This window comes from Oryctolagus cuniculus, chromosome 2, assembly GCF_051225735.1.
Source record: "Oryctolagus cuniculus isolate XC-2025 breed Fujian yellow rabbit chromosome 2, ASM5122573v1, whole genome shotgun sequence".
Classification (NCBI taxonomy): Eukaryota; Metazoa; Chordata; class Mammalia; order Lagomorpha; family Leporidae; genus Oryctolagus; species Oryctolagus cuniculus.
The window spans coordinates 66,773,603-66,798,423 of record NC_142868.1 but is presented as its reverse complement, the minus strand read 5'-3'; the positions used below and the strand labels follow the sequence as shown (position 1 = coordinate 66,798,423).

General features: G+C 42.3%; 1 protein-coding gene across 1 annotated transcript in view; it reads right to left on the bottom strand.

Annotated features, from left to right (window-relative positions):
• The window catches only part of LOC149127783 (uncharacterized), a 65,764-nt gene extending 42,027 nt beyond the window's left edge, over positions 1 to 23,737 (bottom strand). Inside the window, exons 1-3 of the mRNA XM_089326999.1 lie at positions 23,680 to 23,737; positions 22,850 to 23,590; positions 5,786 to 5,832 (exon numbers count right to left, since the gene is read on the bottom strand). Coding sequence (XP_089183125.1) covers positions 5,786 to 5,832; positions 22,850 to 23,590; positions 23,680 to 23,737 — 846 coding nt within the window. The remainder of the gene's footprint in view (positions 1 to 5,785; positions 5,833 to 22,849; positions 23,591 to 23,679) is intronic.
• Positions 23,738 to 24,821: the final 1,084 nt, after the last annotated feature.

The window sequence follows — 24,821 nt, the reverse complement described above, 5'->3', positions numbered from 1 at the left end:
TAGATTAAGAAAAAGAGAGAAGAATCCAATCAAATCAGAATTGAAAGTAAAAACTTTACAACAGATGCCTTAGAAATAAAAATCATAAGGGGCTATTATGAACAAGTTTAAGCCAACAAATTGGATAGCCTAGCAGGAGTGGTAAACATCCCGCCCATGGGCCTAATGAGAGACGTAAAATCATTTGGTCTGACCCTGCCAAGGCAGCCTCAGGTGGAATTCAAAATTCAAAAAATCTACAGGTGCCTAATTTTTAAGTTGAAAATTTTGTATGGTCTGTGAATGACATCATATATATCCAAATGGCCCTTGGCAGGGAAAAGGTTTCCTATGCTTGGTAGAGGAAAAGGATAAGTTCCTATATAATCTAATAAAATTGAATCATGAAATAGAAAGCTCTAACAGATCATTAACAAAGAGATTGAAGAAGAAATAATTTAAAACTTCCAAAAAAGAAATGTCCAGAACTAGATGGCTTCACAACTGAATCTTGCATAAGTTGTTTTTTTTTTTTTTTTTTTTTTTTTGGACAGGCAGAGTGGACAGAGAGAGAGAGAAACAGAGGGAAAGGTCTTCCTTTGCCGTTGGTTCACCCTCCAATGGCCGCCACGGCCAGCGCGCTGCGGCCGGCACACCGCGCTGATCCAATGGCAGGAGCCAGGTGCTCATCCTGGTCTCCCATGGGGTGCAGGGCCCAAGCACTTGGGTCATCCCCCACTGCACTCCCTGGCCACAGCACAGAGCTGGCCTGGAAGAGGGGCAACCGGGAAAGAATCTGGCGCCCCGACCGGGACTAGAACCCGGTGTGCCAGCGCCGCAAGGCAGAGGATTAGCCTAGTGAGCTACAGCACCGGCGCATAAGGTTCTTAAAATAGTACTTTTTTTTTTTTTTTAAGGTCAGAGAGAAAGAGAGGGAGACACAAAGAGAGAGATCTTCTATCCACTGATTCACTCTCTGAATGGCTGCAATGACCAGGGCTGGGCCAGTTTCATCCCGGTCTCCCACACAGGTAGCACCTGAGCCTTCTTCCACTGCTTTTCCAAGGCCATTAGCAGAGAGCTGGATCAAAAGTGGAACAGGCTTTACACTATGCCACAATATCAGACCCTAAAATAGTATACTTAAAAAAGTAATATTGTAGAGTGACTAAAGAGTAAGCTTTATAATTAGACTATCTGTATTCAGAATCCCAATGCCAAAGTCTAATCGGCAGAATAATAAGCCAGTTTATATAGTTCTACTTTATAAACTTCACATAACCTTTTTATTCAACTATATAAAACTAATTGAAATATATATATATTATTTTTTCAAAGGATCTTCTGTGGTTTCATGAATGCTAAAAAGGGCTAAATTCCAGAGTAGTAGCCTCTTATTTACAATTAATGTAAGTCATCATTGAACATTGTACAGTCTTTTGTGGAAATCTAGAAAATACATGTGAATTAAAACTATATGACACAGTGGTGGGGGGCTGCTGTGGCATAGCGGGTAAGGCCACCGCCTACAGTGCCAGCATCCCATTTGTGCCCTGGGTCAAGTTCTGGATGCTCCACTTCCAATCCAGCTCTCTGCTAAGACAGTGGAAGATGGCCCAAGTCCTTGGGTCTCTGCACCTGCGTGGGAGACCTGGAAGAAGCTCCTGGCTCCTAGTTTCACATCCGCACAGCTCCAGCTGTAGCAGCCAACTAGGGAATAAACAGGTGGATGGAAGAACTCTCTCTCTCTCTGCCTCCCCTTCCCTCTCTGTGTAACTTTGACCTTCAAATAAATAAATAAATCTTTAATATACATATATGACACAATAAATTTAGTAAATTTATGGTAACGATCACTAGAAAATAAGCAAGAATTAATTTTTAAAAAAATTATTTATTTATTTGAGAGCCAGAGTGAAAACAGAAAGGGAGAAACAGAGATGTCTTCCATCTGCTGGCTCACTCCCCAAATGGCCACAATGGCAAGGGCTGGGCCAGGCTGAAGCCAGAAGCCAGGAACTTCCCCCAGTTCTCCCTTGTGGGTGCAGGAGTCAAGCACTTGGGCCATCTTCCACTGATTTCCCAGGTACCTTAGCAGGGAGCTGGCTTGGAAGTGGACCAGTCGGGACTCGAAGGATCACCCATATGGTATGCTAGCACCGCAGGTGGAGGCTCAACCTACTATAACACAGTCTCAGCCCTCAAAACTAATTTTATAAAGCCAACACAGTTGAGAATTTGAGAATTTCTTATGTATTGTTTAATCTTATTTCATGGAAGCTGTGGTACAGAGAAGTTAACTTGCTCAAGTTTGTATTTAACTAGTACTACAAAGGCACACAAAGCCTTACATAAAATTTAGTCATGAAGCTCTTGCATCCTTCATTACTTCCTCACCTTTATCCCCAAAGATATCGATTAGTATTTGAGCTAAGGCCCAAGGGTCCGCATTTTTAAGAAAGTCTTCATATAATTATTATTCTCTATACTACACTGTAAAAACCACTATACCATGAGCCAACGCTATGGCACAGAGGGTAAGGCTGCCACCTGAGGCTCTGGCATCCCATATGGGTGCTGGTTCAAGTCATGGCTGCTCCACTTTCAATCCGTCTCCCTGCTGGTGTGCCTGGGAAAGCAGCAGAAGATGCTCAAATGCTTAGGCCCCTGCACCAATGTGGGGGGCCCAGATGAAGCCCCAGGCTCCTGGTTTGGCCTGGCCAGCCCTGGCTGTTGCAGCCATATGGAGAGTGAACCAGCAGATAGAAGATCTCTCTCTCTACAATTCTAACATACAAATAAAATGAGTATATCTTTTTAAAAAAGTTAGTACACCATATGATCTTCATCTTCTGATTCTTATATTCTATTTTTCTCAATATTCTGGTCACTATACATTTAAAGGTATCCTAGAACTTGTAGGAATCTTATGTAAACCAGTTTATGGAGCCAGCTTATCCAGCCAACTAGCACACTGCCAACCTGGGGCACTGTTTATATCTAATTGGACACTCTCAACTCAACATAAGGATTTTACATCTGTAACAGCCACTTGCATAATTTTGGACCTATAGTAGATGCTGCTGCTTGAGTGTGTCTCAAGGCAGGAAACTGCCATGAAATTAGAGGAAAGGCTACAGTTTCTGATCTTCATCAAAATAGGCAATGGGGGGGCATAAGCTGCCCCTAAAGGAATGTGGCAGCCTAGACAGCAGGGGGCTGAATGGATGTTAATTGCAGGAGCATTTGAATGGACCTGTCTTTGAAGATTTACACCACAGTTCTGTTCCCAGTCATGGATCACCAGACTGGATTCCTTTCCCACCTAAAGTTGTACATCAACTGTGCCTATGTGCCAGCTAGCTTGTAGACTTGCTGATACCCTCTAATAGAAAGTGCTGGCCAAAGCAATCCAGGGCACACTCTTCAGGTGAAGATGTCCATGATCTGTCTCACTCATTTATGAAACCCCACACTAGAGCCTTCTAGAAAAATAATTTTATTGAAATATCATTAGAGGGGTTGGCACTGCGTTGCAGTGGGTTAAAGCCCTGGCATGCAGGGCAGGCATCCCACATGGGTGCCCATTCGAGTCTTGGCTGCTCCACTTCTGATCCAGCTCTGTGCTATGGCCTGGAAAAGCAGAAGATGGCCCACGTCCTTGGGTCCCTGTACCTGTGTGGGAGACCCAGAAGAAGCTCCTGGCTACTGGCTTTGGATTAGCTCAGCTCTGGCTATTGGGGCCATTTGGGGAGTGAACCATCAGACGGAAGACCTCTCTCTCTCTCTCTCTCTGTATGGCTCTATCTCTATTTGTAACTCTGTCTTTCAAATAAATAAAAATAAACCTTTTAAAAAAAAGAAATATCATTAGAAAAGTTATGCTCTGTATAAAAGCAATATAACTTGTAGTATATTTTAAAAGTTCATATAAATTAAACAAAGCCTTTGGTTAAAAATATTCTATATTTTTACAAGTTATAATGTTACCACTTGTTATCTCTGGGGATTGGTTCCATAACCAGGCAAGGATACCCAAACATATGGATATCCTTATATAAAATTGTTATTTTTGCATATAACTTATATCTTCTCATGTACTTTAGATCATCTCTAGATTACTTATAATATCTAATACAATATAAATAGTCATTATACTGCATTATTTAGGGAATAATATCAAGAAAAACATCTACATGTTTAGTATAGCTGTAGTTTTTTTAAAGATTTATTTATTCATTTAGCCGGTGCCGCGGCTCACTAGGCTAATCCTCTGCCTAGCGGCGCCGGCACACCGGGTTCTAGTCCCGGTCGGGGCGCCAGATTCTGTCCCGGTTGCCCCTCTTCCAGGCCAGCCCTCTGCTGTGGCCAGGGAGTGCAGTGGAGGATGGCCCAGGTGCTTGGGCCCTGCACCCCATGGGAGACCAGGAAAAGCACCTGGCTCCTGGCTCCTGCCATCGGATCAGCGTGGTGCGCCGGCCGCAGCGCGCCGGCCGCGGTGGCCATTGGAGGGTGAACCAACGGCAAAGGAAGACCTTTCTCTCTGTCTCTCTCTCTCACTGTCCACTCTGCCTGTCAAAAAAATAAAAAAATAAAAAAAAATTAAAAAAAAAGATTTATTTATTCATTTGAAAATGAGAGAGAGAGAAAAGGACAGACAGAGAAAGAGAAATCTATCCATTGGTTCACTCCCCAAATGGCTCCAACTACCAGGGGTGGGCCATGCTGAAGCCAGGAGTGCAGGAGTTTCTTCTGGGTCTCCTACTTGGGTGGCAGGGGCCCAAGGACTAGGGTCATCTTCAGCTGCTTTCCCAGGTACATTAACAGGGAGTTGGATAGGAAGTAGGGTAGCCAGTCCTTGAACTGGTGCACATATGGGATACTGGAACTACAGGTGGCAGCTTAACCTACTGTGCTACAGCACCGGCTTCACCTCTGTAATTTTTTTTTTTTTTTTTTGGACAGGCTGAGTGGACAGTGAGAGAGAGAGACAGAGAAAAGTTCTTCCTTTTGCCGTTGGTTGGTTCACTCTTCAATGGCCGCCGCGGCCAGCGCACTGCGCTGATCCGTAGGCAGGAGCCTGGTGCTTATCCTGGTCTCCCATACGGGGGCAGGGCCCAAGCACTTGGGTCATCCTCCACTGCACTCCCTGGCCACAGCAGAGAGCTGGACTGGAAGAGGGGCAACCGGGACAGAATCCGGCGCCCCGACCGGGACTAGAACCCGGTGTGCCGGCTCCACAAGGCAGAGGATTAGCCTACTGAGCCGCAGCACTGGCCTCACCTCTGTAATTTTTAAAAACTATTTTTGACCCTCATTTTATTCAATCTACAGATACACAACCTGCACAGACAAAGCACTGCCTGTACTTAATGTAATGATTTATTGTTTTATTTAATGTAACTACATTCAATTTGAATTACTTGACCCCCAGCAGAGTCATCAATAAGCACTATCACTGAGTAATGCTGTAATATAAAAAACTATTTAAACTATAGCAAATTCTTTAAGCCCAATACTATTAGCTTGTATATCAAAGCCCTGCATCTGGGTTTATTTCACAGGAAGTCTCAAAACAAATTCAAACTTATGTTTTTTGCCTTTACAACATCTAGAAAGATACTACATTAAATATGCATTAAATAGAAAATTGTTTTCCTTACTAAAAATGTTACAGATAAAAAATATAAGTAATGTGAATAAATATTTGAAGTATAAAGATTTAATTATTCATATGATTATACTTCTAACCATATCTTGTTTATTCTCATTTATAGAGAAATTAATACACATATATTTAACTTACCTCTGTTGTTTGTAGACTGGGATCTATTTCTCTAGTAACTACTCTCCCTAGAAGAAATAAGAAAGAGAAAAACATGTTACACTGGTCAACTGATCTGAATATGTTCAAAAGTATGCAGAGGGACTGGTGCTGTGGCATAGTGGGTAAAGTCACCACCTGCAGTGCTAGCATCTCATATGGGCACCAGTTTGAGTTTCGGCTGCTCCACTTCTGATCAAGCTCTCAGCTATGTTCTGGGAAAGCAGTAAAAGATGGCACAAGCCTTTAGGCCCCTTGCCCACATGGGAGACATGGAAGAAGCTCCTGGCTCCTGGCTTCGGATTGGCACAGTTCTGACTGTTGTGGGCCATTTGGAGATTGAACCAGTTGATGAAAGACTTTCTCTCTTTCTCTCCCTCTGACTCTGCATCTCTGTAACTCTGACTTTCAAATAAATAAATAAATCTTAACAAAAAAAAGTTTGCCAAAGGTGAAAACAAAAATTGAGCAATGAGAAAAAAGAAAGCTCAAAGGAAAATACTGGAAGAAAATGTAGATTTTTCTGGAACTAAACTGTTCCAAACAGCCTCCAACAGAAGTCTCATTAAAAACTGTTTAGAAGAATAGTAAGATAAGGATATGTAGGAAAAATATCACCCAGTAAGAAATAAACTCAACTCTCATCAGTACAGTTCTCAATCCATACCTACCAAACTGCCGAGACAAAGACATCCAACAGTGCTGTTCAATGATATCTCTTAGTTATCACTATATGAGTTTTCATATTCTCTTTGACTTGTTTTCCTGGAATTGAACCAGACTGGTTGCAAGTAAAACAGTACCAGAACACGACCATTTTCGAAATAGGCCAAATTACTACTCACCCCCCAGATAGAGTCACCATGGTTAGGTGAACCATTAGGACTCAAATAAGTTTCTGACTGTAAAAAAGGTAACAGAGAATTTAAATACTTATTCCCAAGTAATTCCAACTTGGAAAAATACTGAGAAATATTTGTCAATATTTCCATAAAATGCTTTTGAAGAAAATATCACAAGGGAAATCAAATAAAATATTACTACCACTTAAAAATCATTCCAAAGTAACAGTAATTCTGTAAGAGTTGGGATATATTCTGAAAACACAGAAATTTATAAATCAGTCATTTGTACATCTTTTTCATAATCCAAGAAACACAATTCATTCCACAAAACAATATTTAATATATGTTAAATGAAATTAATTGTACCTAGTTCACAATAGTACAATTCTTTTTCACAGATGATGCTAATCACTCAGCTATTCTTCCTAGTCATTAAGTCCATCACATAAATGAAACTATTATATGTGGATAAACTCCAAAGCTTCCTACCAAGCAGCATAGTTATTAACTACTCATTTGTTAAAATAAGGCTATGTGAAAATAATCATTGATTTGTAAGAAACAGTTACTTCACGTAAACTGTATTTTACTTTTAAAAGTAGAGGCAGGGGCCAGCACCGTGGCTCACTTGGTTAATCCTCCGCCTGTGGCGCCGGCATCCCATATGGGCACCAGTTCTAGCCCCGGTGCTCCTCTTCCACTCCAGCTCTCCTCTGTGGCCCAGGAAGGCAGTGTAGGATGGCCCAAGTGCTTAGGCCCCTGCACCCACAAGGAAGACCAGGAAGAAGCAAGCACCTGGCTCCTGGTTTCGGATTGGCGCAGTGCTGGCCGTAGTGGCTATTTGGGGAGTTAACCAATGGAAGGAAGACTTTTCTCTCTGTCTCTCTCTCTCACTGTCTGCAACTCTACCTGTCAAATAAAAAAAAAGTAGATGCATGGTTCATATCTTTGATAACAAAAGACAGGGATCATTCATGATGTAAAATCTTTGTCTTTGACAGACTATGTTAATTCTTTCAAATTAATTAAAACCAGCCTACCTCTCCAGCTTCACTCTCTTGCCCTCTTAAATCCAGCCCACCAGTCTTCTTTTAATCCCGTATGCTTTCCTTCAGATTCCTCTCTGAAGTGCCTTAGCTCCTAATTATTCCTCTGCAAGGAATGTATAACTTATTCCCTGCCACTCCCCTCCCCCAACCTACCCCAGGGTAATTCTTCACCACATCCTTCAGCTATAAGTTTGAAAGTCACATTCTCATCAGAAAAGCCTTCTCTCACCTATCTTTTTCAAATCACCTAATATATGTCTACTCGATGGCATTTCTCACAGTTTCAATTTTAAATGATTTTGTGTGCTTTTTTATTTATATTTTTTACTGCCCCAAAGAGTGAAAGTTCTTGAAAGGTGGGCATAATATCTGATTTTGTTCTCTATAGCACAGTGATTGGCAAATGAATGTTGCCTGATAAATGTTCATAGAAAAAAAAAAAAGGAACAAGCAGGCCAGTAAGAGAAGTGTTTCTTCTATTGCCTTTGTTGCCAATGATGAGACAAAACATGTTGAGAACTACACATGTGCCAGGCACTGTAGTCAGTTTCTTACAGAATCTGTTATGTACATGTAATGAAAGTTACATTGGCAAATGACAATCTTTTTCAGGAGTCAGTATTTCAATATGTACAGTGATGAAATTAAACTAGAACAGATGTCTCAAATTTGAATGTCCACAGCGGGCTAGAAGACTACTCAAGTGAACTGCATACATTTAGCGAACGTTAAGAACACAGTGAAGACATGACAGCTCTAGATGATAACCACCATGCAACAGGGCCCCAGACTCTACAGAGCTCAAGATTTTTCAAGATAACTTTCTGTTTGGTTTTTAATGTAATCCAATCTTTAAATATGTAATGTAATTTAATGTAATCCAATCTTTAAATACGAGAATGTTTTTGAAAATATTTATGAATCCCAAAATAAATTCATTTCTATCAGACTCAGATGTCAGGAAACTCCAATGAAATCTGAATACAAAGTCTCGTAAAGTGTGATAGTTGATTTTATAGCATCAACTTGAATGGATTAAGGAATACTCAGTTCAGAAAAAGGGAGACCCTTATTTTGAATGTGTCTATGAGGATGTATACAAATGGGATGAGCGTGTGAATCTGAGCGGACTAGGTGGGCAGATTTGGCTTTGGGGAAAGCAAGCACCAACAACTGGCTAGGGCTCTGGAGGAACCAGGTGCAGAAGATGCACTGTTACCTTCTCTGAGAGCTATGACTTGCCTGACTCCTGCCTTGGACATCAGATTCTGATCCTTGTAGTCCAGGACCTTATGCCAGCAGTCCCCTTGCTGGCACTCGGGCTTGGGCCTCAAACTGAGAGAACTACACCCACTGCTTTGGGACTGGAACTGAGCCATGCTACTGACATTCCAGGGTCTCCAGCCTGCAGTTAAGCTGCCCTGGGACTTCTCTTTTGCCATAAATAAATCTCCCTTCATATATCTCTATTCATATCTTATCAATTCTGTGTTTTCTTGAGAACCTTGACTAATACATAAAGTTTCAACCAGCTCTGACTCTATGAGATTTATTCCTTAAAAGAGTTTGCTATTCTGCATTTCATGTGGGAATTTTGATAGCACAATTTCTCTAAAAGGCTCAAGCCAAAGGCAGCTTCTCTTGTGACTTCTTTTGAGTCCCCCGATATAATACCAATGATTTGTGTCAAGCGCATTTCAGTTCTTACAAAAGCTGCTTGAAGGTGCACCCTGGCTGGCGCGGTGGCTCAATAGGCTAATCCTACACCTGCGGCGCCGGCACACCAGGTTCTAGTCCCAGTCGGGGCGCCGGATTCTATCCCGGCTGCCCCTCTTCCAGTCAAGCTTTTTGCTGTGGCCCGGGAGTGCAGTGGAGGATGGCCCAAGTCCTTGGGCCCTGCACCCACATGGGAGACCAGGAGGAGCACCTGGCTCCTGGCTTCAGATCAGCGGCAGTGCGCTGGCCGCAGCACACCGGCTGCGGCGGCCATTAGAGGGTGAACCAATGGTAAAGGAAGACCTTTCTCTCTGTCTCTCTCTCATTGTCCATTCTGCCTGTCAAAAAATAAAAATAAATAAATAAAAAAAGGTGTACCCTCTATTTTACATAGGACAAAACTGCTCATGCCCTCCTTAATGAAAAAAAAAACCAGTTCTTGGTTGAGGTAAGTTGAATTAGCCTAACTGGGTCCCCAAAAAAGACATTTTTTTCTTCTTGCTACAAGTTACCAAAATAATACATGCAGATTTTTTGATACTCCCTGTCACTGATTCCATGGCAAAGCTATATAAGCTCATTAAAGCTCTAAGTGATGGCTGTAAATTTCCCTAGAGAAAGGGAGAGGAAGTCATAATGATGATACACAGAACTGCATGAAATAAGGCAACAAGCAGCAAGATGAATATTTTCCAGTTAGTATAACACCTTCCGGGTTGATTGTCTTTAATTAGCAAGCACTGCAACATTATATTTACTAGAGAAAAATACACTGACTGATAGCTCTTTTTATGTTTGTCTTTGATAGAATACCATTAACTAACATCGTCATTCCATTACTCTGGATGCCAAGAACACCACCACATCAACATAAAGCTAAGATGCAGGTACTGTTTTGTGAAACTTCCATATTAAGCGATGCTTTTTAAAAACTTTCTCTTTTTTCTCCCAGTATCACATTAAGTTGGGACTTCCTATGGTTTTGGTGTAGCTGTCACCTAGGATTCTACTGCAATTGGAGGTTTGATCCCTAGGATGGTGGTGTTGGAAGCTGAGGAAAGCTATGAGAGGTGAGGTCTAGTGGGAGGTCCTTAGGTCACTGAGGATGTGAGGCAATTTTTTGGTGGCCCCTTGGTAAAACCCTTCAGTTCTAATTGAGAAGGTTGTTAAAATTTAAGATAGAAAGGACCAAGATGACCCTCCCCTCTCTAAATTTCTGGTTCCCCCATGCAAGTTTCCATCACGGTCATGTACCACCAGAAGTAATATACACCAGAATTACACCAAAAGAGGCACCAAACAATGCCCTTGAACCTTCAAAACTGGGAGCTAAGTTCTTCTTTTTCTTTGCAAGTAGCTTATTTGACATTTCATTAATTTTCATTATGATAAAAAAGCTGATTTTCTAGTCATTGAAATGGGATAGAGATGGACATCTCCATTTTCATTCATAAATTTGAAGGCAATGCCTCATTGTCTTTTCTCTTCAAATGTGACTTTCAAAAGTCCAAAATGTATTTAACTATATCATCTCTAAGAGTTATAAACAAAGTTCAACTCAAACCATTAGATTTGGTGATCATAAAAATTTGTAAAATTATGATGTAAATAAAGAAAACAAAGGATTACAATAAATATATAGTATTGCTGTTAGAAAGGTGATAGAGTTATCTGTGGAGATGCATTATGTGCTTAGGGAATGAAGAATGAATATGATGTCACATGGGTAACTGAAGTCATTGTTGAAGACACTGCCATTTTAAAAATTTCAAACACATTTCTTCTTGGATTAGAAATAGGTGTGCCAGGGGCCAGCGCTGTGGCATAGCAGGTAAAGCTGCCACCTGCAGTGCCAGCATCCTATATGGGCACTGGTTCAAGGAGACCCAGAAGAAGCTCTGGTTCCTGGCTTCGGGTCGGCCCAGCTCTGGCTGTTGCATCCATTTGAGGGGTGAAGCAGTGGATGGAAGACCTCCCTCTCTCGCTGCCTCTGTCTCTGTAACTGCCTTTCAAATAAATAAATAAATAAATAAAAAATAGGTGTGCTCTTATCAAAATAATCTCTGGCGTATCCAATCCCATATTCTCTCAATTTTTTCTTTCACATTCTACGCATTGAATTGTATATACACATTATATATATTATAAATGAGAAATGTGACAAAAATAATCAACTTTTCTTAAATCACAATGTATACTTTTAGCCAAATATCATCACAGTGAATGAAATTCAACTCTGGAAAATGGTATGGAAGAGGGAGTGGCATTGTGGCATCCCATGTAGGTGCCAGTTTGAGTCCTGACTGCTCCACTTCACATCCAACTCCCTGCTAATGTGCCTGAGAAAGCAGAAAAAGATAGCCCAAATCCTTGGGCCCCTGCACTCACATGGGAGACCTAGAAGAAGCTTCTGCCTACTGGCTTTGGTCTGGTCCAGCCCTGGCCATTATGGCCATTTGGGGAGGGAACCAGTGGATGGAAGATCTCTCTTTGTCTCTCCCCTCTCTGTACCTCTGCCTTTCAAGTAAATAAAATAAATCTTAACAAAAAAGGGTATAGAAGAAATAATCGGTTCATGATTACAAAATATAATACGGTTAGGGAATAAATGTATGCTAAATTATCTATTGGCTTAACTTAATCCAAGTCAAATGGCAACAAGTTTTCAAGAAAGAGTGTGAGAAAACAATTCTGAAATGTTAAGGAAATACAAGCAGTTGAGAATAGCCTTTGTATTCATAATAAATAATAATATTAGAGGAACAGAGACCCCAAAAGAGATACATTATGTGATGGCAGTGGTGCCAACTGAAACAAGTCACTATATTCATCATCATGCATCCTCAGTAGAAAGAAGAGCTAAATGTCTAGTATATCTTAAAACCATCCTTGAGGAAACAGTAAAAATGCTTAATTTTCAGGGGCTAGAGCAGTAGGTTAATCCTCTGCCTGCAGCACCGGCATCCCATATGGCCACAGATTCTAGTCCTGGATGTTCCTCTTCTGATCCTGCTCTCTGCTATCGTCTGGGAAGCAGTGGAAGATGGTCCAAGTGCTTAGGCTCCTGCATGCACATGGGAGACTTAGAGGAAGCTCCTGATTCCTGGCTTTGAATCAGCCCAGCTCTAGACGTTGCAGCAATCATTTGAGAAGAGAACCAGTTAGTGGAAGACCTTTCTCTCTGTCTCTCCCTCTCACTGTCTATAACTCAAATAAATAAAAATCTTAAAAGAAAAAGCAGATGATTTATTTAAAAACTGCTTAATTTCCTAAACCTTCACCTTGAATATACATCTTCTTAACAATCTATAAAGAAATAGGAAGTATGCTCGAAGTACTCCTGTTGCATTCCAAACTACTGTTACCTGAAAAAAAAAAAAAGTACTTTGTGGGGGTTGGCCTTATGGCATAGTGGGTTAAGTCATCAGCTGTGACACAAGCATCTAATATGATTGCTGGGGCACCTGGCAGTGAGTGAATGGAATATTTCTCTCTGTTTCTTCCTCTCTGTAACTCTGCCTTTCAAATAAACCTTTTTTTTTTTATAAAAGCCATGAAACTCTGAAGCTTGAAGGAAGACAGAGAAAATGAAGACAGAGAAAAGCCTTAAGGATTGTACCATGGGTACTCCAATATCTAGAAAGAGGTGAGGAGGAAGAAAAACAAAGCTGTGGGGAGCAATCCGGACGGGACTAAGTTACTGGAATTAGGACTTATTCTATGCATCTGCTCTCCCACAATATGGCGCTGGGAGAGAAGAAAACAGCTTCTGCACAGCTGCCTCCAGTTCAGCCAATAAACTGTAGGACTTGCTCCTGATTGGAGGAGAGCAGCGTACTCGGCGTGTGGGCAGCCGAGTTAGGATTGGCGGAGGAGGACTATAAAGGGGGAGGGAGACGGCATGCACCGGGAACATCTAAGGGGAACATCTAAGGGGAACGCCTGTGCAGCCCCCGAGAGAGCCGGCCGGCGGTGTGCTGCTCCCCTGCGGAAGTGGGGAATGTGGCCAGGGGGAACCGCCCTTCCACAGAGGTGGAAGGGACAGTAGCCAACCCGGGAAGAACCAGCAGCAAACCCGGGGAGGGCCGAGCAGACGAAAGAACAGCGCAGGATCCTGTGTCGTTCCTCCACGAAGACGGGGAGCGACACAAAGCCAAGGAAGGAAGGAAGGGAAGGAAAGAAAAAGTGCTTTGTGTTGTAAAGTGAAATATCAGAGTTCATGTCACACAATTTTAACTCAAAGTATGAATAAACAAATTCAAAATTTATAAAAAGAGAAAAAGAAAATATGACCAGTAGACATATTTTATTATGCAATCTTCATTATTTGGGAGCTATTTTCTCAAAAATTAACAGCATGATTCTTCATAGAAAATAGCAAAGAGTGTTTATTGTCAGTGATAAAATTTGAATTTTAAATGAAAGCTCTAAATTTAAAAAACTTTATCTGTCACCATGAAATTTTCCCAAGACTTTCCAGATGACAGCAATGATGTCATGTGGCTTTTTGATATTTTATAATGAAATATGTCAACATTTGGCAGATCTATTTAACTTAGTGAACTAACATTTTCTAAGTAATTAGCATATGATGTTACAAAATCATACACTGGTGAAAAATGTCCTTAAAGTAAGAGACCAGTGGATTTTAATGTAGCAGAAAATGAAAAGTTTATTTAGATGGCTTCAAATTTCTCATTACATCTGTCTTTTAAGAACCTATTATTAGTTTGAGTTTTGGTGCAATTGTATCAAAGAAGAATATCTGTAATTATTTGAAAGCTTTTAAAATTATTCTTCCTTTTTCAATTATATATCTGTAAGTAGGCAATTTTCTTTAACTAGTTGGACCAAAACAACATATCACAACAGACAATATAAAGGAAGATATGAGAATCTACCCTTCCATTAGGCCAGGGATTATAGATTTTCAAAGAAGTGAACAATGTCAATATTATATTTGTTTCATTTTTGAGAATATAACTGTTATCTTAGAAATTATTTATGCTAACATGGAATTATTACTTTTAATAAATTTTAAATGTGCCTATTTTAATTTTCAATAAAAATAAATAAAAGCTTTTGAACTTCTTTGAGACCACAAAGTTCAAAAGTGCTGTCTTAGTGAAAACTCAACAGAAATAATGTGTATCAGAACACTATAGAAAAGCATAAAAATATTCATAATAGCATTGTTAGGAATATTTGTAATACCAAAATTCTCTCAAAAATGCAGCAGTAGAAGAATGGATAAATACATTGTGGTGTAATCATGTCACATGTTTCACGAAAAGACTGAATAAGTAATAATTATATGAAAAAACAAGGTTAAATCTCCAAGGAATACAATATTAAAATTAACTGTCCAAAACCAAAGTAAATTACAGCTAATTATTTACGGGTAGATGTTGTTAGGAGACAATTCTTGGGTTTCTCACAGTTGTGCACATCCTTGTACTGGAATATCTAGACTATAATTTTCAAGGATTTTGGAGAGTGCGCAGCCTTTGAAGACAGAGAAGGTAGACTGTTCTTGAGCAAAGGGCTCATGTGCTTACAGTCTAGAAACACGGGGGTAGTAGCTCCCTCTAAAGCAAATTACTGACCAAATTCACTAAAAGCTCAGAGTTTCTCTCTTTGTTGCAAGCTGTTGCCTGTGCAGGCATTACATTACTCATTGAATATTTTTTTTAAATTTTTATAGACTTTTTTTTTTGATAGGCAGAGTGGACAATGAGAGAGAGAGAGAGAGAGACAGAGAGAAAGGTCTTCCTTTTTGCTGTTGGTTCACCCTCCAATGGCCACTGGCTGGCGCACCTCGCTGATCTGAAGTCAGGAGCCAGGTGCTCCTCCTGGTCTCCCATGGGGTGCAGGGCCCAAGCACTTAGGCCATCCTCCACTGCACTCCCGGGCCACAGCAGAGAGCTGGCCTAGAAGAGAGGCAACTGGGACAGAATCCACCCCGACTGGGACTAGAACCTGGTGTGCCGGCGCCGCAGGCAGAGGATTAGCCTATTGAGCCGCGGCGCCAGCCACTCATTGAATATTGATCATCTATAGCCACATAGGTACAAGAATGCTGCTAATCTGGCTACAGTTAATGCTGTAGTAAACTGTGCTTTGTTTCTTATGCAGGTTTCTCATGTCTCTACCAGTACCGATGAGTAACTTTGTTAACTTTCAAGTACAGTAAATTTTCAGACCTTTCACAGGTCGGACATTCAGTCATCAATAAAACAATATATTTGATGGTGATGATAACGACTTACATTTGTTGATTCTTTAATATCAAGAAATTGACAAATCTATATAGGAGACACCCCAAAAATTATGATGTTATAAAGAGACAAACTGTTCAGAAAGCTTCAAGGTGCAAGTGATGGGAGCCGGCATTTTAGGATAATGGGTAAAGCCACCACCTAAAGTGCAGGCATCCCATATGGGCACTGGTTCAAATCCTGGATGCTCCACTTCTGATCCAGCTCCCTGCTAATGTGCCTGGGAAAGCAGAGGAAGATGGCCCAAGTGCTTGGGCCCCTGTTCCTATGTGGGAGACCTGGAGGAAGCTCCTGGAGGCTTCAGCCTGACCCACCCCTGGCCATTGCAGCCATTTGGGGAGTGAATCTGCAGATGGAAAATCTGTCTCTCCCTCTCTACCTCTGCCTCTCCTTCTCTGTAACTCTGACATTCAAATAAATAAATCTTTTTTTAAAAAAAAGTTCAAGAGATGAAGAAAGAGAAAGACAAAAAAAAAGGAATGTGTTTACGGATGAGAATCTCTCTGAAAAAGAATTTTTTTAAGATTTATTTATTTATATGAAAGTCAGAGTTACACAGAGAGAGAACAGAGGCAGAGAGAGAGAGAGAGACAGAGAGAGAAAGAGAGAGAGGTCTTCCATCCACTGCTTCATTCCCCAATTGGCAGCAATGGCCTCAACTGCGCCAATCCGAAACCAGGAGCCTGGAGCTTCTTCTGGGTCTCCCACATGGGTGCAAGGGCCCTTGGGCCATCCTCTACTGCTTTCCCAGGCCATAACAGAGAGCTGGATCAGAAGCAGAGCAGACGGGACTCAAACCTGCACCCACATGGGATGCCAGTACTGCAGACAGTGGTTTTTCCTGCTACGCCACAGTGCCAGCCCCAAGAAGAAAATTTACACTAAGACCTAAATGTTGAAAGAAGCAAATCATGTGAATACAAATAAAGGCTCAAATCACAACAATTTGAGATGTTCAAAGAAATGAAGATAATCTGGGGGTAGTGAGAAGATGCCAGAGAAGTTGTGAGTAGATACTTTGTAGACAGCCTTGAGTGCCTTGTAAATGAGTCTAAATTTTTTGCTGAGTGAAATAACAAACCGAAAAACAGGTTTTCAACTCTATTACATTTACCCTTCACCAAAAGTATTAGCTGCTGAATAGTGAATGGGTTAAGAGGAAATAAGAATGGAGGAAGAAGACAAACTAGGAAACTACTGAAGTGAACTACAAGAGAGATGACAGTGAACTAGACAGGAGCTGAGGCAGTGCAGTGACGGATACATACAAGCACTGAGAATATTTGGATAAAAGTTTCCAACAAATTCTCATCAAATTTCAGATGTAGAAGCTGAGGAACAAAAAAGACTGAATACTCACAGGCTTGATTCACTTAAGAAGATGGCATTTGATAAAATGGTGAGGGTCCTTAATGGTGGGTGATTAAGACAGCAGAGGCTTCCAGCTGCCCACAAATATCCTATCTCCTGTATTAACAAGACCCTTATAATACATGGTTCAGGATTATGCCCAAACAAAACAAAATGAAACATTCCCTAGCTTACTGTGGCCAAGAATATGAGGACAATTCAAAGCTTGATTATCATATAAATGGTATAATGTCCATCTCACAAAGGTTTGCATGAGTATCAAATAAGATAACGCGTTCCTTTGAGGCTGGTGCTATGGAATCTCATATGGGCGCCGGTTTGAGTCCCAGCCACTCCACTTCTGATCCAGCTCCCTACTAATGCACCTGGGAGGGCAGCAGAGGATGGCCCAAGTCCTTTGGCTCCTGTACCTACATCGGAAACCAGGAAGAAGCTCCTGGCTCCTCTCTTCAGCTAGGTCCAGGCCAGCTCTGGCTGTTGCAGCCATTTGGGGAGTGAAACAGTGATGCATGATGGATCTGTCTGTCTCTCTCTCTAACTATGCCTTTCAAACAAACAAAAAATAAAAAAGCATAAGACATCACATATAGCTTTCATGAAAGCATTTTCTCCATTAATACTTCCTGGATGTGCCACTCAAAACTCCACAGTGTCCTGGTTCTCTCTCATTGGATTGATGAATGAAAAGGAAACCAATTTAACACACTCTTATAAAGAACAGTAAAAGAATAGTATTCTAAAGAATGAATGCTTTGTCACTAAAGGTGTTAACACTTGAGCATTAACTTATGGATCTTTTATTGTTTTGAGGACAAAAAAGATCACTCTTATGTGGAAGAACAATACACTAAACAAAATAGAGTTCAAGCACACAACCATCAAACAACTACTACTAGGTCAATAGAGTGTTTTACAATTTTATTTTTGCAAAGAGAAAGAAGAAAAAATGCAAGCATTGACTCTAACTTTGCTCCACTTAACATAAAACTAAGTGAAAAAATATTTTCAAATTGCTATCAGAATCTGATGCAATGTGATTACTTAAAAATGTGGAGGGGCCAGCACTATGGCTCACTTGGTTAATCCTCTGCCTGTGGTGCTGGCATCCCATATGAGCACTGGGTTCTAGTCCCAGCTGCTCCTCTTCCAGTCCAGCTCTCTGCTGTGGTCCGGGAGGGCAGTGTAGGATGGCCCAAGTGCTTGGGCTCCTGCACCCACATGGGAGACCAGGAAGAAGCACCTGGCTCCTGGCTTCGGACTGGCGCAGCACTGGCCGTAGCAGCCATTGGGGAGTGAACCAATGGAAGGAAGGCCTTTCTCTCTGTTTCTCTCTCTCACTGTCTATAACTCTACCTGTCAAATAAATAAATAAATAAAAGAATGTGGAAAGCAGACAACATATATCCTTCCAATTATTTTCATCACTGTTTCTCCTCTTACACTTTAACTTTACTGAATCCTTTCCCTACCACGAACAAGTGCTTTCTTCCCATACTAACCCTTGCTTATTTTTTATATATCAGTTTAGATATCCTCCTTTCAGACCTTGCCTGAAACCTCATCCTTCTGGTTTACCCTGGTACCAGCTCCCAAACCACTTTGACTATAGCCCTCTCTGGGCACCTGGCCCAGTTACACCTCTGTCTACCACAAACCTGGAGAGCCACCAATAGCAAACTTTGTAAATTGTATCCTTTTCTGAAAAGCAGAAAGATTCAGGAGAACAGATTTATTTCCTTACACACTACGCTCACTCTCACACATGCATATGGTTCATTAGCTCACTCTTACAGACACAGCCACACACGTAAGCAATTGGTGTCACATTCCATAGACTGAGGTACACTTTCACACTCATTCAGAGTATAAAAATGCAATAATTGTATATAATTACCAAACCTCTGTCAAAACCTCTGAAGAGGCAGGATTTGAAGCCAACAACTCTAAATCAACGTCTTATGATTCCTCCAGCTTCCTTTAACATGAATGGAAATAACTACATTCTTCCTGTAAGCTGGAAACCAGAGATATGAAGGGTTTCATACCAATCCACTGTGAGAATCATCAAATATTTGCTAAAACAAAAGCCAACCGAACAACTCAGAGAGCACATTACTAAGAATACACACTCAAGCAAACCCAGAACCCAAAAATAGCCCTTGTATTTACCAGATGGTCTTCTCAGCTTACAACTTCTACCAGCAGCATAAAATTAAATTTAAGTACAGTCACATGACATATATTGATATTTCAGTCGATGAGAGACCACATATATAATTGTGGTCCCCTAAGATCATAATGTAGTCTAGGTGTGTAGAAGGCTATACCACTTGTTTTTTTAAGGACACTCTTATGTTAGCACGACAAAAACACCTAGCAATGTGTTTCTCAGGTCTCTGTCATTACATGGCCTGTGATTTTATATGAAAATAAAGATCCACATTTCTAAAAAGCAGGTGATTTTTCGTCAAACACAGTGCTTAATGTAATTGTTAAGATGTAGGCAACTTAAACATTCAATATTTAAACTGCCTTTTCCAAAGCTAAACTCCTAGACTTTCTTTTCCAATGGTGACTGTATCATAAATCAGCTAAAGAATGAATATTTCAAATATGAATTTCCTTAAATGTTAACCAGTCAATAGTTCAATTTCAGCAAAACTATTTTACTAGTAATGTTTGTTTTTGTAGCCTTTTAAGTGTTCTATTACATTTAACCCTTAAAATTTCAATTTTAAAATTAGTAGAGAATAATAAACAATTGTCTCTCTCACTGTCCACTCTGCCTGTCAAAAAAAAAAAAGAAAGAAAATAAACAATTGAGGTCATGTATTGCTTATGTGTTCCATTGTGAAGAAAACAGACTTAAAAACAATGTAATAAAACCTAGAAACTGTTCATTAATTTGTCTACAAGTTAAGATATCTATGAAAAGAAATCTTATTACAAGTGAATCAACTGTTTAACTCTGTCATTTAATCTTCAAATGTGACTTTGGTAACACAAGAGGGTACTCCAAAGTTCATGAAAGCATGAATTAAAATATGTTTATTTTGGTGCAGAAAAACACTTGAAATCCATGCAGAGAACATTATTTAGTATACATCTTCATTTCTACTCTTCCTTCAATGAAAAATATGTATCTCTATCTTTCATAGTTTTACCTCAGAAGTGATTATAAGGAATTACTGAGTGCTTTAAATATACAAATTTAGATTTTCAGGTTATTGAAATTACAAAAAAAAAGTCATCAGGAAAAGAAGAAGAGGGAGGAGGAGGAGGAGGGGAAGGAGGAGGGGGAGGAGGAGGAGAAGGAGAAGGAGGAGGAGCACTCCAATTTGAGATGCCAACATTGCAGGTGGCAGCTTAGCTGCTATGCCACAATGCTGTCCCCTGATTGTCTAATTTATAAATTAATCTGTAGCATGGGTATGAATGTATAGGAAAAAACATAGTGTATATGAGGTTCGGTATTATCCGTGGCTTCAGGAATCCACTAGACAGCTTGGAATGCATATCTGGTGAATACAAAGGCATTAATGCACATTTACTACATCATTCAGCAGGCATTAGTCAAAGTTATTTCCTTCTCTCTTCAAATTTTTTTTTTATTTCAAAAGGGGGAATGTGCATAGAGTCATGCCATGAAGAACAAGGGAAGAAAACCCACAGAAAAGGTGAAAATATCTGCAAACTATATGTCTATAGTGGATCAGAATATGGAACAGAGAGAGTTATTATAAATCAATTGTAGAAAAATTAAAACAGAGCACTTGAATAGACATTTCTCCAAAGTGGATAAATAAACACCCAATAATACACGAAAATACTTGACATATTAGTCACCAAGGAAATGCAAACCAAAGTCACTTAGAGACACGCTTTCACAACTACTAGGATGGCTATACTAAAAAAAAAAGGCAGACAAAACAACTGTTAGTGAGGATGTAGAGAGATGGGAACTCTTTTCCATTATTGGTGGAAATGTAAATACCGACAGTTGGAAAGTAGGTTGGCACTTTCACAAAATGTGCAATACAGGGCTACCACACAATCTACCAATTTCGTTCTTAAGTATAACCTAAGAAAAAGGAAAACATATGTTGATGGGGATGGCGCTGTGGTGCAGCAGATAAAGCCACAGCCTGCAGTGCCAGCATCCCATATGGGCACTGGTTCTAGGTCCTGCCTGCTCCATTTCTGATCCAGCTCTCTGCTTTGGCCTGGGAAAGCAGATGGTCCAAGTCCTTGGGCCCCTGCACCCACGTGGGAGACCTGGAGGAAACTCCTGGCTCCTGACTTTGGATCAGTGCAGCTCTGGACATTGAGGTCAACTAACCAGCAGATGGAAGGCCTCCCTCTCTCTGCCTCTCTGTCTCTCTCTATGTATGTAACTCTGACTTTCAAATAAATAAATCGATCTTAAGAAAGAAAACATATGTTGACACAAGAATTTGATATGAATGTTCACAGCAGCATTACTCATAGTTATCTAAAATGTGGAAATAACCTAAATGTCCAGCAACTGATGAATGGATAAGCTGTGGTATATCTCTACAGTGGGAAAGTTACTTGGCAATTCAAAGACACTATTACAAACTCCAATGAATGAACTTCAAAAATCTACAGGCTAAGAGAAAAAAGCAGTTACTACAAACCACATGTTGCATGATTCAATTTACTTGAAGTGTCTAGAATAGGCAAATCTACAGAAACAGTAATAGATTAGGGAGTGCCTGGAGCTAAGGGTGGGAAGGATGGGGAGTGGCTGCCTTAAGAGTCTTCTATTTGGGGTGACAAAATTTTCTAAAATTACTTTATGGTGATGGTTGCAAAACTGCAAATATACTGAAACAGGAAGCTACAATTTAAAGGTGGATTTTATGATGTGAAGATTTTGTCTCAGTGAAGCTGCTTAAAAAGAGGAAAAGTATGCAATAACACAACTATTTCTTGGTGCCACTGAAGACTGAATAGTAAGAGCATGCTCAGACTGTTTATCCCTTTAACAAATCGTTTCTGGACTTCAAACTAAAACTAAAGACATGAAAATAGTCATTGAAACAACCGAGTTCCAACAGAAGGCCACTGAAAAACGTGCATTTTTAGGAAAATGTGTCTACGAAAGAGATACCACAGAACACAGATCTGAGCAAAGTCTTCAGCAAGCAACAGACAAATGTCTTTCAAGGCCACTACAGGTCCAGTTAAAGCTGACCTGTAAAAGCAGCACCGTTTCCAAGTGCATGAGCATCTTAAACTGATAGATCTTAAAGTCAGCCCTCGCATGATTAACAAGCATCTGAAAGCACTATCAGTAATCCGCAGAGAGGCTAAAGGAGTGAGGGCCAGTTCCGTGGCACGTGGGGTCGCGGTCCTGATCTTTACCGCGCGGCTCCCTTTGGGAGACCCTTTCTGCTTTGGGGTGGTGTTCAGGGGCCGAGCACCACAGCACACGTGCCCAGCGCGCTAGCCTGGCCTCTCCTAAGTACTCAGCTGTCCTGCAGCACACAAGGGAGCAAGGAGGGTGTCCCCGACTCGAGGGAGTCACAGAACGCAGGTACTAGGCGCGTGGGAGCGGCAAAGCAAATCGTGGGAGCTAAACCCATCCCAGGCACATTCAAGTCAGAGGCGGTCTACGCTGCGGTTCCCCGTCTCGCGCGGGGACGCCACGCCGCGAACGTCCCCGGCGCTGGCCGCAGGTCCACCAACGTCCCCCGGGGCTCAGCGCTGGGGACGGCGGAGTCCACGCGCGCAGCCCCGCCCTCCCGCCGGCGGGCTCCTTACCTTCCTCCTTCACCATCCCCAGGAGGTTCGGGTCACCCATCTTCGCTAGCTCCTTCATGACGCTGAGGCCGGAGAGGCAGCTCCCAACCGGCCGCTGCGACAGGCGACGAGAAGGCCTGGGGCAGATACTGAATCTGATTGCCGGCTGCCGGAACTGCGCGTCCGACACCCGGACCTTGAAGATGTCGGGACTCTCCCTGCAGGGCGAGGACTTGTCCTCCTCCACAGACTCCACGAATCCCGTGCTCTGCAGCCAGTTGGACTTCCTCTCCAGCTGGTACTTCCACTCGACCTTGCCCCCCTGCACCTGCACCTGCCCCGCGCCCTTGGGCCTGCGCTTCGATTTCTTCTGCCGGTAGCGCTCCCTGCCCCTTTCCCAGTAGGCCTCCCAGTACCCGTCCCGGAGCTTGCCCTGCTTCTCCCCCTGGCTGCGCCGGCCCGGGCTCTTTCCACTACTGACCTCCCGTTGCGGGCCTTTCCCGAGCGCTCCTTCCCTCTCTCTCCGCCCCTCTGCCCGCCTCCAGTCCTCCTGGGCCGCCGGCGCCCCACCCTCGCGGACCGCCGTCTCCCCGCCCCTCGGCGACCCGGGCTCTACGCCCGCCGCCTCCTCTCCGCTGGGGCCGTCGGAGCTCGCCGACTCCGGTCCGCCGCCTCCGGAGCCACCCCGAGGCCCGCCTCCCGTCGCTCCTCCGGGGCGGCCCCCGCGGGACCCGCCGCCTCCCGGCTCCCCTGACCGGCCACCTCAGTTCTCAACAGGCTCCGCCACTCCCATTCCTCCAGGTCGACGCTGGGCCAGGACTCGGTGCTCACTGGGGCTTCCGCCCCCCTACCCTCTGAACCCTCCTCTTCCTCCTCCTCAGAAACCCGGCTGGCTGGGTCCTTACCCATCGCTAGGCTCCAGCTCACCGCGAGTGCCCCTCGGAGAGAACCCCTCCCGCTTCGGGAGTTACTTTTTGTCGGGGGAGGAAAAAGTTCCCCGCCCTTAAAGCGCCCCCTCCCCCTTTGAGGCGGGCTCGTGGCCGCCGGGGTCTCCGAGGTTCCGACAACCCCTCCCCGCCCTCGGGCCCCTGGGCGCTACCGGCTTCCTTGACAAAGGACAAGCTCTCTTCTACAGGTGAGGAAAGGTCACACCTGTGCCCCGATTTCCAAGTCAGCCTCTGCCAGCTTTAAAGTTGGAGCGTGTTGGGCAAGTTCCCATCAGCTGCAGTTTCCAGGTCGTCCAGTGACAACAGCACTCACCTCCTGGAGGATGGTGTGAGGAGCACGCTACAAAGGCTTGGCATAGGGAGTGTTAACGCTTTCCTCCGCTCCTAAAGGAGCCCGTGCTGCTTTGGGTCTCCACAACTCCAACCTGGAGCAGGGTGCGCGGTCCGAGGTAGCGGTCTGCGCCCACAGCCTTGAGAGTGCTGAGCAGGGAGTGGCTGAAGTGAGGTGCCCAGAGACCATCACCTTTCCTCATCGCCCTGCTCCTACTTGTTTCTTTTCTATTCTATTTACTTGGTATACTGAATCAGCTTTTATAGATGAGGAGACAGGTTTAGGGAGAAGTGTCTTCTGTATGGTCATGGTTAACTGAGGAACTGGAAATCACTTTTTTTGTTTCTATACCGTGATATCTCTAACTTAAATATCAGGAATATATCAATTCTGGCCAAGAGGTTGGAGACTATAAGCAGTTTCTTACTCGATGTAGTTTGGAATTGTTTTTTACAGGTGTAACTATATTTAAGTTAATGCACAATAGAGTCCATATAATTACTATAAGTGGATTCAAGGCTGGTTCCTCAATCCATCAAACAAAAATTATTTTTTTAAAAAAATTCTCATTTTTTTCAACCCTTCTTACACACAAAAGCAAATGTCTACCTAGCTACCTTAAAAGGAAGACATTACGTGTTGATTTTGTTCAAAATTCAATGGAATATTTTGACGCTGAGGGGCTTATATTTTATCTGCTTCTTCTACACTTTAA